The sequence below is a fragment of the Primulina huaijiensis genome, chromosome 14 (genome assembly GCF_012295235.1).
Source record: "Primulina huaijiensis isolate GDHJ02 chromosome 14, ASM1229523v2, whole genome shotgun sequence".
In the NCBI taxonomy this organism is placed as follows: Eukaryota; Viridiplantae; Streptophyta; class Magnoliopsida; order Lamiales; family Gesneriaceae; genus Primulina; species Primulina huaijiensis.
The window spans coordinates 3811085-3823628 of NC_133319.1; the positions used below are offsets into that span (position 1 = coordinate 3811085).

The 12544-nt window shown below is 35.6% G+C and overlaps 3 protein-coding genes across 3 annotated transcripts; all 3 read left to right on the forward strand.

The window, feature by feature from the left end:
* The first annotated feature begins 941 nt into the window (after window positions 1-941).
* On the forward strand, window positions 942-3464 carry LOC140957913 (uncharacterized). Its single transcript, XM_073415335.1, has 3 exons — window positions 942-1303; window positions 1912-2125; window positions 2816-3464. The coding sequence occupies exons 1-3, from the start codon at window positions 1064-1066 to the stop codon at window positions 3238-3240; spliced, it is 879 nt and encodes a 292-aa protein (XP_073271436.1). The 5' UTR covers window positions 942-1063; the 3' UTR covers window positions 3241-3464.
* Window positions 3465-4589: 1125 nt separating this feature from the next.
* On the forward strand, window positions 4590-7857 carry LOC140957056 (heterogeneous nuclear ribonucleoprotein 1-like). The gene is made up of 6 exons (XM_073414128.1): window positions 4590-4766; window positions 4856-4896; window positions 4989-5152; window positions 6451-6550; window positions 6670-6839; window positions 7101-7857. Exons 1-6 carry the CDS (start codon window positions 4723-4725, stop codon window positions 7599-7601), a joined length of 1020 nt encoding a protein of 339 aa, XP_073270229.1. The 5' UTR covers window positions 4590-4722; the 3' UTR covers window positions 7602-7857.
* Window positions 7858-9917: 2060 nt separating this feature from the next.
* Window positions 9918-12063, forward strand: LOC140957746 (glucan endo-1,3-beta-glucosidase-like). The gene is made up of 3 exons (XM_073415118.1): window positions 9918-11170; window positions 11416-11704; window positions 11783-12063. The coding sequence occupies exons 1-3, from the start codon at window positions 10115-10117 to the stop codon at window positions 11809-11811; spliced, it is 1374 nt and encodes a 457-aa protein (XP_073271219.1). The 5' UTR covers window positions 9918-10114; the 3' UTR covers window positions 11812-12063.
* Window positions 12064-12544: the final 481 nt, after the last annotated feature.

A 12544-nucleotide genomic window follows, 5' to 3' on the forward strand; every position in this document is an offset into this window, starting at 1 on the left:
TCATACACAAGCTATTTATTTCTCTATCTGTCGTTTCACATCACATCTCATCGTGTCATCTTTTCTCTCATCTATCTCTATCATTATCTCAAATTTTCGAATTGTATCTCTATATTTATTTTCATATTTCCTTTTCAAACTTTTTATTTTTTTGCTGATTGTTCATTTAATAATTTTTTATTTTAATATCATAAGAAATTTTGAATTCTATGATTGATTTTGTGATTTTTAATTTATGATTTATACAAATTAATGTAATATTCAATAATAATAAAAGATGATCCAAAAAATGTCGCTTAATTCTTAATAATTGAATAGTCTCGCAACAACAATGATTTTTTAANTGAAAAACTATTTCAAACTGAATATGTTATATATGTCAATTAATTATTGGTTCAAAGAAATTAATAAAAAATAATATGTTTTAATTAAGTACAAAATTTATAAAATTCTATAAAAAAATTCACAAAAGTCAATAAAAATATTGCAAAAAAGTCTACTTGAATCCACATAAATATGTTTATAAATATGTGAGAATCCATAAAAGTCAATAAAAATATATCAAATCCATAAAAGTCTATCATTTGAAAAAGTCATTAAAAGTAATCAAAACTTTGAATTGAATACACCCCATAAAAAATCTATATTAGAAGACGGTCTCAAATATTTACAATCTATCATTTGAAAAAGTCATAAATATTAGAAGACGGTCTCAAATATTTACGATATATATTTGTAGTTAAAAATAATAATTTTGATATAATTTTTTTAAAAAAATTAAAATTGAATAAAAAAATTCGTATCATAAAATTGATATTTAAGAAAGACGTCATGAGAATATTTTTTTTATTTATCTAAATTGAGATGGTTTAAATTTAGGGAAGATGGAAAACTCGAGGTACTTCATTAATTAACGGAGATATAATAATTATAAATATATTAAATTTTAGCCGTGCTCATATTGACGTTTACTTGAAGACGCGGCAATCAGTCTCTTACCCGACATTAATCTTCAAGGATCCAATCCCGGCTTTTCGATTTCAAAGAATATCGAGGGAAAGAGATGCGGGGAAAGGCAAATCGATCGCCGGTTGTAATCGGCGGCAGAGGATTTGATTTGTTGGGCAATATCCGCGGGGATGTCGGGGGAGAGCTTCGTTGTCGGAGTACGGGAAGCGAGCATGATTTGGCTGCTATGGTGACGGATTTCATAGAAATCGGCAGCACGGGAGCTGAGTCTTGGTGTAGCAGCGACACCGATTCAGGTTTATCTGACCTGGCTTTTCTGGCCGAGAAGATTTCCGTGAGTCGTTTTTTTCTCTTTTTACTTGTATATATATGTAGAAATTTTGAATTAGTTTTGTTGGCTATTTTTATCACTTTTATTTGTTGAGTTGGCCTAAAATTAGTAGTTTTCATTGATTTTTTAAATGACATGATCTAAAAATAGTACTTGTTCTTTAAAATCGTTTGTTTGATGATGCTGATAAGTCATGTTTATTATTATGTTCCGAATGATGCCAAACCCAAAACTTGTAGTGTCTGAAAAAATCCCGAATGATGCCAAACCCAAAACTTGTAGTGTCTGAAACAAAATAAGTTTCAGATATGATGTTCCTGCCCAGGTAGAGCTCTTTTTGGAAATACAATATGAAATTTAACAATGAAGAACTTTAAAGAAGTCAAAATTCATGGATAGCGTTAAGCTCTTACATTTTGTTTAAGTTAGCATTGAGAACTTTGGTTTCGAGATTTTTTTTATCTTATTTTGTTTGAAAAATAGAAGCCTGAAGCTATTTGAGAGTTTATTTTTAATATATTCTCTTTTCTTCACGGAGATAATTAACGGATTTTAAGGGGATATGTACTTGAGATCTTTACAGTTTACTTGCTTAATTTTTCAACTTGCAGTGTTGCAACAGCTCAATCGACCAGTATGAAAGTAACTTGGCAATGATCGTTAAATCCTTGATCCTCTCAATATCTGAGACGAGCCAAGGAGGGAAGCCGGATACGTGTGATTCTAGCTGCATCCTGTACACTCTTGTGAAACTTCTACAGTCTTCTGGTTATGATGCTGCTCTATGTGCATCTAGGTGGCAGGGCTTTGGAAAAGTTCCAGGAGGTATTGCACAGTTCTAAATGATTTTTAATATATAATATCAGTTATGTTGGATGGAAGCAAAACTTTTGGTAAAAATCTGATGACCGTAAATGCCAAGTAGCCGCATGAGAGAACCAGAGTTTTTTGTTTCACAGTTCTACACAAGAAGCATGTCTGTGTTTGGTTTTCTTTTCATTCAAGAACCGGGAGAGAAATTAATTTTGATTATGTTCAGATTGTTTTTTGATAGTTGGCATAATTGGCTTTGATTGTTATTTTTGTGATTCTTGTGTTAAGACTGGTTACTTCATCGTGTTATATGTGTGAAATGAGATATGCTTCATTATAAATGCAAAATTCTTTTGAGAAAGGACGAGGGAGAACACTTTTTCAGAAACTAAATTGACGAAGCTAAGAATTTTCCAGCTTGGAATTTTAACATAGTATTATAACTGTCTCATGATGTAACTAGCTTCAATCATATGCTTGCTGCTCCAAGGCTTTTGCTTTAATGGTACCCGACATAACTAAATGCAGAGAAGCCTGTCCCATGTGCAAAGTAGTGGCTTCTGTGGTTGCTAGGTGGAATTAAACATGCAGCATATTTTCTATAAACTTTGTCCCCTTTTGTTCCAACGATCGATGATAGAACTCCTATCTTATTTTTGTTTAAACCATTTGTTATAATTATCATCTTCCCCTCTGCTCTAGGTGAACACGAGTTCATAGACGTGATAACCCACGAAAACAATGAAGACCCGCAAAGGTACATTATTGACATCGACTTCCGAAGTCACTTTCAAATAGCAAGAGCAGTGAAGCCGTACAATGTAGTCTTGAGTTCCCTTCCTCCGATATACGTTGGCACCTTGACCAAGCTCAAGCAATATCTTGAAATCATGGTTGAAGCAACTCGCTTCTCACTCGAGCAAAACTCGATGCCTCTACCTCCATGGAGGTCATTAGCTTATTTGGAGGCTAAGTGGGAATCTCCTTCCCAAAGAATAGTTAGCCTTCATCCTGATGCCACTTCTTCCTCCCATCAGCACTGCATTGGTTTGCTCAGGAGACTAAAATCCTTCATCGGAGCTGATTTCAGAAATTCAAGGATAATTGATTCTTGGAAAGAAATATGAGTTATTGACCAGTTGAGTAAAAATAAAATGTTGTTATTTCTCAATCGAGTTAGATCTCTTGGTCGAATATCAAGAGTATACAGATAGATTTACAATTTTGTATCTAGCATACCTGGTTCTACCATTGAGAGAGCGCCTACAAAGTAAAGTTAATGGAATAGGTAGTAGCATAACTTTGCGGTTTCAATTCTTTGGATGGCTTGTATCCTAGTGTTTGTTTAGTTCCTCGGTAATTTTTTTAATTATGATATAATCTTCGTATAGATATAATTAATCCAAATGATTGTATAATATTTCATTAATTAATATAACTATGATATTACACTTATTTGAACATAAATCAAATTAATTAAAATAAATATTGCTCACACACGTACCTGTAGGTGCAGTAATAATATTATTCATTAAGATATATTGAGATACGTAGGCGGTGACACACATAAGTGTGCCTGCAATACATATTTTATGTATTTTTTTGGTACCAAGTTTGTATGACGAGTTTCTTAATTTATTTTTTAACTATTATTACTATTATTTAATTTCGTCGGATTTTTTTTTCCAAATACTTTGGAAAATTGGATACATGAATAGAAAATATTTAAAATTATTTTAATATATTTTTTTCAAAAATGATTTGCAAAAATTATGACTATACGGGATAATTCTCAAATAAAATTAACTCACGTAAATTGTCTCACGGGTTAATTTTGTGAGATGAATTTCTGACTCGACTCGACTCAACTCATGAAAAAAATTACATTTTATGCTAAAAATATTATTTTTTATAACATGTATTGATCGACCAATCTCACAAAGATAAACCATAAACTCACTATCTTAAATCATAATTTCCACTATCTCATTATCTTTATATGAAGAGAAAAATATAAATAAATTAAAATTTATAAAAATATATTTTATGCATATGCAACACATATGTGTTTGTGTATTACTTATAATTAAAAAAAATAATTGTATTATATTTTATATTTATCAATAAAAAAATTAGAAATACTAAAAAATTATAAAATCATGGGACCGAGGCAAAATTAATTGTTTTTGTTGTGAAAAAGTAAAAATTTACTGTAAAAAGTAAAAATCTCAAACTCTCAAAATTATCACACTACACACTTTATAATATTTTTCTCTCAACTCAATTGTGATTTTCTTCACAAATGAGAGATCTATTTATAGAAAATTTTTACAAATAATCCAAAAATAAATTACATCATTACCTTCATCATCACACACAAATTTCAATATTCAACACCTAATTATACCTACTTTTCAACATTCAAATATTCAATAAACACATTTTAAATATTATTTTTCAAACCGTTTTTGGATATTTTGGTAGATTTATTTATAAACAATCCGCACAAGAGCATGAGCGGTGATGAGCCTGATAATTTCTCCTACTGACGGAAAACCTGAAACCCTAGCCCCTCGCCGCTTCCAGATCTGCGAACGTCAAAATCTTCAATGGGTTCCAAGAGGCCCGATTTCGGTGATGGCGCAAGCCCGGGGTGCGCTATTCTTCCTCTTCTTTTATTGCCGTATTTCATGTATTTGACTATTACTAAAGATTTGTGGGCTTGAATGTTTTGGCTTTCAGGAAGATATTCATCGGTGGTCTGTCGAGAGAAACAACTTTAGGTTTGATTTTATTTTAATACGTTTTTCCTTTATTGTTTTTGCGATTACTTGTGAATTTTCTGTTGCATAGATGAATATATTTGATTTTACAGATACATTCGTGAAGTACTTCGGAAAGTACGGAGAGATAACTGATTCAGTGATAATGAAAGATCGTTTTACTGGTCGACCCAGGGGGTTTGGTTTCATAACTTATGCAGACCCAGCTGTTGTGGACACTGTTATTGCTGAAACCCATATCATCAATGGGAAACAGGTAATAAATTTTGTTTGTTTGACATTGAACTTTGTTGAATTTACTAGCATTTTTGTCCCTCTCGGTTGAGTCACAAGCTTTTGTTGGTAACGAAAATATGTTATGTTGTTTGGTATGAATATAATGGTGTTCCCATATTGTCTTATTCAATTCCTTTTCCTAGCTTGTTACCTATTTTGTATATTTATTCTGTAATTGTGACTATTTATGTTATGTATAAAATGGTTGGTTACCTTGGCATAAGTGTAGTAATCGCGTAACGACTTTGAAATTTGTTGTTAAGAGCATGCTGAAGCCCCTGGTTCTGTAAGGTGCTATCCTTCATCAAAATTTGAGCTTTGCCCAGTGCAGGGAGTTCCAAAGACTTACCTCAGTCGCTAATACCATGTTCTATTTTTTTTTAATTTCTCTCCCTTCTCTGTTATGTTTTTAATATATCTTACCCCCCCCCCACCCAAGACACAGAAATGATTACTTCCAAGTGTTAAAAATGAAATGCTTTTGCGGAAAATCTTTCAAACAGGCTCTAATTTTTTGTGGATAATTCACGATTTCATGTTGTGTGTTTCTACAACGCATGCAATTGATCAAATTAGTCATAGTTTGCTTTTTTACTTAAGGGACACTTTGATGATTAGTTTCTTTCTTTTGTGTTTTCTGAAGCTTTATTTGACTTCTATGATTGAGATTCTTTATATTTTTTGAATTTTTGTAAACATACCTTTTGTTGAAATTCTTTGCGACCATTGATACACATGCAGACACACAACATCTAGTATGTCTTTTATGTGTGATCAAAGGCTACGAAAGCTTTATAGATCTGAGTAAGTGTGGGGTGTGCCCATAGGAACACTATAATTAGTGACGAAGGTAGGTCCTTGGAACATAAAATTTCCCAGTGCAGTGCATGGTATCTAGTACGTCTTTTATGTGTGATCAAATAGCCGCAGTATGACAGCTTTATAGATCTGAGTAAGTGTTGGGTGTACCCATAGGAACGCTAAGATTAACAACGAAGGTAGGTCCTTGGAACATAAAATTTCCCAGTGCAGTGCATGGTATCATTGACACTGCTAAACTTTTATTGGCTGCTGCTGGTATCAATTTTAATTTTGTTGGTTGTTTATTTTGTTGATTGATACATGCCATGATCTGACTATCTACTATATTGGAAACTTGGGTGATTATTAGTTTCATGATGTGCCTGAATGATACTTTGGCTTCTTTATTAAGCTCCTTTCCACATTCCACTATCTACTTGTTCTGGAATTCTCATGTACTGATACCTTATGGAGCAGGTTGAGATTAAAAGAACTATTCCAAAAGGATCCGGGGATTCCAAAGATTTCAAAACTAAAAAGATATTTGTTGGCGGGATTCCCACTACTGTAACTGAAGGTGCATATGGGATATTATATGATAGCTTTTACTCGCGTGTCTGTGTATAGACTATTTAGGTTGCTAACCTTTTTTGTTCTATGAATTTTTTCGATGATCGTGATTTTCTTTTTACTTAGAGGAGTTAAAGGGTTTCTTTTCCAAGTACGGAGAGGTTGTGGAGCATGAGATTATTAGAGATCACGTATCCAAGAGGTCTCGCGGATTTGGATTCGTTGTGTTTGACAATGAACAAGTTGTAGACAGTTTGCTGGTTAATGGAAATATGATTGATATGTCAGGCACCCAGGTAAGTTTCTTTTGATGGTTCCCCTAATAGTTTGTGTACTTCAATTACTGGATTTCTCTTAGTACAGATCTTTCTTTATTGGTGAGATATTGAAGCTATTTTACTGGGTAAATCATATTAATATAGTGATTTCAACCACCTATTGTTAGATTACTATGGTAGATTCAGGTATTAGGTTCCAAACTCACCTTGTAATTTTAAGTGTTAGCTGACAAAATATTGCAGGTTAAAGTTCTAGGTTAACTTGCTTCTTTGTTGTAGGTTGAGGTCAAGAAGGCTGAACCAAAGAAACCCTCAAACCCAACTCCTGCTCAAGGATATGGTAGTAACTCTAGGGGTCGTGGCAACTATGGGGATAGTTATGGTGGTTTTGATTATGAAAGTGGTGGTTTTGGTCCTGCTTCCTATAGGTCAGCGGGATCAGGATTTGGTGGTAGGTTTGATGACTATGGTGGATATGGCGGTGGAAGTGAATTTGGTGGTCGCTATGGGGATTATGGAAGTACCGAATTTGGCTATCGGGGTGATGGTCCCCTTGGCTACTCTAGTCGTTTCGGTTCTTATGGGGGAGGTTTTGGTGGGGTATATGGTGGAGGTTTAGGTGGGTATGGCCGAGGAGGTGGTTACGGTGGTTATGGTGGGGCTGGCCCTGGTGCTGGTTATGATTCAGGCCCTGGTGCTGGTTATGGTGGAGCAGGAGGGTACTATGGAGGCAGGTCAGGTTATGGTGGCGGTAGTCGTTACCATCCTTATGCAAGGTAGATGTTACCCTAAGCATCCTCTAGTTCTCTCATGTCTGCTTCATATGGCTCAGAATCTACTAGATTTCCATGGACTAGCAAGGAGAACATATAGAGGAAGATTGATAAGAAGACCCCTAGCTCTTTACTTCTTTGTTTCTTATTCCCTCTATGCTTAGTTTGGTTGTGCTTGAACCGTGTTGACTAGTTACCATATTGAGATATTATTTTAGTTGTTTTGAGCTAGACATATTATGTATGAATTTTATCTAGTTGTACGACTGAGTGTAGATTGGATATTGGCCTTGTCGGTTTGCAAGGTCTTTTCCGTCTAGATAATTTGTTTTATAGAAATTTGCACATCCTGGAAAGGCGATTTGCAAGGCAGTTATTATAACGTAAGGCTCATAAATTTTTGCTCAACTATGAAACCAACGTGCTGTTTTGTTGAGATTATCATTGCACCCGACTTTAGTCTCAACTAGTTTAAGTCTGAGTTTCATGCTCCCCATAAAACCAACCTGTTGTTTTAGTCAATATAGATATAAGATAAATCAAGTCAACTTAGCTTCACTTGTTTTGAGTTCCCAGCCTTTAGACGGATAGTTTGATTAGTTGTCGTTCTCTGCTAAGATTTTGGGTAATGCCAGTGGAGTTCTGTTATTAGCTAACACAGAAATTGGGAAGCAGCAACAGCGAACTTTGATTTGTGAAATGATAGGTAAGTAATAATTTTTCATAGGTGATTTTATCATGAGACCGTCTCACAAAAGATTGTGTTTGTGTAAAGCCCTATATATATCTGCGCCCGCGCCCGCGCCCTGCCGGTCCTTGTTACAGGTTTTGGAATTTTCGATGGCATTTCTGGTGGCAATTCTGCGTTATCTTGGTATGTGACATGTCACACGCTTCTGTTCGTGTGGCCCTTTTTTCGAAACCGATCTTCCATTTCCTTGTCAAACTTGGTCGTTTTCAAATGTTGTCAAAACAGTTTTGGATTGGATACTTTTTGTAAATGATCTATGTTGGTACATATACATTAGCCCAAAAAGATTTTTCATTCAATTTTATGGATTGTATTATATCAACTGCTGCTTTTTAAGTTGGATTTATTACGCGACTGATAACCAATGTAGGCATGTAGTAATACTTCCATGTAATTTTAAAAAGCACTGTTATATTTTGTAGATCTCGTTAACTTAGAATGCGACCGTTTCTCTTGAATAGATTCTGAAATAGTCGTATGTCTTATGTAAAAGATTAAAACTCAGCCCCAACATAATCGCTAGCTGTGGCAAAGGAGCTATAATTTCATACCAAACTAAAACGTTTTAAGCAAATCATGAAAGAGTAAATGTTTATGTCAATCAAATGTCGTGTTTTTGTCACATGCTATAATTTCACAGTTCTACAAATGCTTGCCAAAATCTCCCGACTTTCGATACTGTTATGTGACGGATGGTGAGATTGAAGTTGTGCAATTTAACTCCAAACAAGGTTCGTGTGAGGTTTGTGTGGTGCATTTGAGAATGGTTAATTCATTCTACCCATCGATTATAAAGTTACATATTTCGATTCCATTCATTACACTTAACCTACAGAATAAACTAGCTTTGGAATGGATGGATGGATTATCTGAGGCTGTATTTGGAATGGTATGTTTAAAAATTCAAAACTATTCCGTGTTTTCGGGTAAATAAATAATTTAGTTGAGATAGCGTTTAAAACGAGGACTGGGAAATGGTTTAGTGATTTTTGAGATAAATATTGAGAAGAAAACGTACTCACTGTATTATTTAATCATATGTATGGTTCAGTGGAATTGATAGATTAACTTGTTTATCTGCAAAACTTATGCGTATTTACATAATTCAAGGGAAATAAATTAGGATTTCCACCATTTGCAAACTTTGTGCTCTTATTTTTTCACACAATAGAGACGGATAGAATGAATAAATAAAAATTTTGACATCAAGATAAATTGTATGTGTTGACTTTGAATCAAATCAAAATTCCTCAATTCGTTCAAACCAAGCCAAATTGATGCCAAGATTGATTTGTGGTTTAAATTGAACCAAATCACATGTTTCTTATGTGGGTACGTTGGTGACTTTTGGAATTTTTTCGCCTTATTCCTTATATGTTAACGATTTTATATAATCTCACGAATTTATTTAAAATTTAAAATCTTATTAATGAATAAAGACCATGCTATAACGAATCCTAATTTTTCTGCTGGAACAGATTGATTTTATGTTTTGTGATGTGTTATATCAATGTCGAAGTAGTTGAAATTTTTGATTCAAAGTGAAGAAAAAATATCCAAAAAACGACCGTCACATTTCCAAATTGAAATAGAAAAAAAATATTTTTGGGGGATATAAATTATAATTACCATAACAGAATCCAGAAAATATATATATATAGTAACAATGAAGGATCCTCTCCATATCCTTGCCACTCCGCCACGTCCCATTTTCTCTTGGCTGTCTTTCTTTCAAACTTCCTCGTTCACTTTCTCCGCAATAATCAAACATGGCTTTGTACTACGATCTTCACTCCAAATTACTCGGTCTACTCTTCACAAACTGTTTCATTCTGATCCGCCATCTTTCCACGGCGGAGTTCACCGTAGGGGTTAACTACGGCACGGTCGCGGACAACCTCCTGCCTCCTTCTCAAGTCTCTGCCTTTATCCAGTCTCGAACCATCATCGATAAGGTGAAGATTTTCGACGCTAACCCGGACATAATCAGAGCCTTCGCCAACAGTGGCGTATCACTTACCATCACTGTCCCCAATGACGAGGTTTTGACAGTCACCAGACCCACAGTTGCCAAGTTATGGGTTGCGAACAACGTCCTCCCCTTCTATCCCGCCACCAAGATCATCCGCATCGCCGTCGGGAATGAAATTATGGCCACCGGAGACAAAAACCTCATTGGCCATCTCCTCCCGGCAATGAAATCTCTCCAATACGCCCTCAGACTCGCGGGGTTAACCGACATTCAGGTCTCCACTCCCCACTCACTCGGCATACTTTCCATCTCCAACCCCCCCAGTTCGGGCCGGTTCAGGGCAGGGTACGACCAGGTCATCATCGCACCGATTCTGGAATTCCACAAGCGAACAAACACGCCCTTCATGGTCTGCCCCTACCCTTATTTCGGCTTCAACGAGGAAACTCTGAACTACGCCTTGTTCAAGCCAAACAATGGTGTATTTGATGCGGCCACAGGTCTGAACTACACCAATATGTTTGATGCACAAATGGACGCAGTTTATTCGGCAATGAAACGAGTCGGGTACGGTGATGTGGACATCGTGGTGGCGGAAACTGGCTGGCCTTCCGCTGGCGATCCGAATCAGTTGGGCGTTAGTTTGGATAATGCAGTGTCGTATAACTCCAATTTGGTTAAGCATTTGAGCTCCGGTGTGGGGACGCCATTGATGCCTAAAAGGACTTTCGAGACCTACATTTTTTCGTTGTTTAATGAGGATCTCAAGCCAGGCATGTCGGAACAAAATTTCGGGCTTTTTCGTCCGGATTTACGACCAGTCTACGATGTAGGCATACAGCGCAACCCAAAGGTAATGTACGTGTGAAGATATCTCATATCATGAATATTGGCTAGCTGATGCATCAGTAATTTTAATTAGACTATGTTAGGAATAAATTTCCTGCATATTTTTTTGATAAATATATGGTTCATCTTTAAATCTACTAAATTTTGGGTCTTAATCCACTATGATTAGATATTAATATTTGGCAAACAAACAAAGCCAGTCCTTATTCTTGTTTTAATGAACTTCATTAATGATTTATTTCTCCACAGTCTGCAGCTCCCGCCCCCTTAGCTCCCTCCCCGACGTCAAACTGGGGTGCCAAGAAATGGTGCGTACCAAAATCAGGCGTCACTGATGCAGCATTACAAGCAAATATAGACTTCGTCTGCGGGACGGGGGTTGACTGCAAGCCTATACAGGTCGGCGGCCATTGCTTCAAGCCCAACAACGTTAAATCACATGCTTCGTACGCCATGAACGCATATTACCAAGCCAATGGTCGCCACGACTTTAACTGCTATTTCATCAACACTGGCGTAGTCACGACTTATGATCCGAGTAAGTAATTCTATAGAATGGGAGACTTGGAATGAAATTTGATTAATATTAATCATTATATGGTTTTGTGTGCTGCAGGTTATGAAGAATGTGCATATAATGCTTGAAATTAGTAGTAAAACTGGGGAAATTGAAAGTGAAAACTCATTTGCAGCAATCAAAAATTAGTTGGCTTATTTATCAGAATTTTTAAGCTCCATCGGAAATTTTTTTTTCCTGAACATTTGTGTGTGAAAATTCAGATTATTGAAGAAATAATAATATTGTGCACAATTTGTTTAATCCATTACAGTTGTGTATATGCTTTCATGAATTTGAATTTACATATTTCAAATTCTTAATAATAAATCTCGTTGGTTTGTTTGGGCGTATTTTTGAATCCAAAAAAATTATTTTTTGAGCCATTATGATCGATTTCAAATCCATCTAATTAGTGTGCTACCCTCAAATCCAAAATTTTCAATTCAATCGCGAAAGGAGCCAAATTTTGACTTTCATTAAGCATCGAACTTGAAAAAATTAAAATATTTAAAATTTGCATTCGTTCAAAATACAATATGCTGGAGATAATCTTGATAAAGGCGACAAAAACGAATAAACAATGGGTCGAGAAGAGTGTGGCCGGTAAAGTAACTCCTCAATCAAAATCAAACCAAAAAACTTCTGCAAAGTGGGCAAGTCTCGTTCTCAGACAACCACATCGTGACACATTCAGCATGAAACATGTGATTGCATGCGATCAAAGTGGCCCGAATTTCGCCGTCTTTATATTCCTCAAGACAGATCGTGCAACCGCCACCGTCGCAGCGTTTATCTGAGTTTTCCTGGATGTATTTGTCG

What these genes read in the sequence shown, in the direction of transcription:
- LOC140957746 (XM_073415118.1), top strand. Translation starts at nt 10,115, where the DNA reads ATGGCTTTGTACTACGATCTTCACTCCAAATTACTCGGTCTACTCTTC. An exon ending in GCATACAGCGCAACCCAAAG is followed by an intron (nt 11,171 to 11,415) that starts GTAATGTACGTG and finishes ATTTCTCCACAG; the next exon opens with TCTGCAGCTCCCGCCCCCTT. An exon ending in AGTCACGACTTATGATCCGA is followed by an intron (nt 11,705 to 11,782) that starts GTAAGTAATTCT and finishes TGTGTGCTGCAG; the next exon opens with GTTATGAAGAATGTGCATAT.
- LOC140957056 (XM_073414128.1), top strand. Translation starts at nt 4,723, where the DNA reads ATGGGTTCCAAGAGGCCCGATTTCGGTGATGGCGCAAGCCCGGG. An exon ending in GGTGATGGCGCAAGCCCGGG is followed by an intron (nt 4,767 to 4,855) that starts GTGCGCTATTCT and finishes TTTGGCTTTCAG; the next exon opens with GAAGATATTCATCGGTGGTC. An exon ending in TTGATATGTCAGGCACCCAG is followed by an intron (nt 6,840 to 7,100) that starts GTAAGTTTCTTT and finishes TCTTTGTTGTAG; the next exon opens with GTTGAGGTCAAGAAGGCTGA.
- LOC140957913 (XM_073415335.1), top strand. Translation starts at nt 1,064, where the DNA reads ATGCGGGGAAAGGCAAATCGATCGCCGGTTGTAATCGGCGGCAGAGGA. An exon ending in TTCTGGCCGAGAAGATTTCC is followed by an intron (nt 1,304 to 1,911) that starts GTGAGTCGTTTT and finishes TTCAACTTGCAG; the next exon opens with TGTTGCAACAGCTCAATCGA. An exon ending in CTTTGGAAAAGTTCCAGGAG is followed by an intron (nt 2,126 to 2,815) that starts GTATTGCACAGT and finishes CCTCTGCTCTAG; the next exon opens with GTGAACACGAGTTCATAGAC.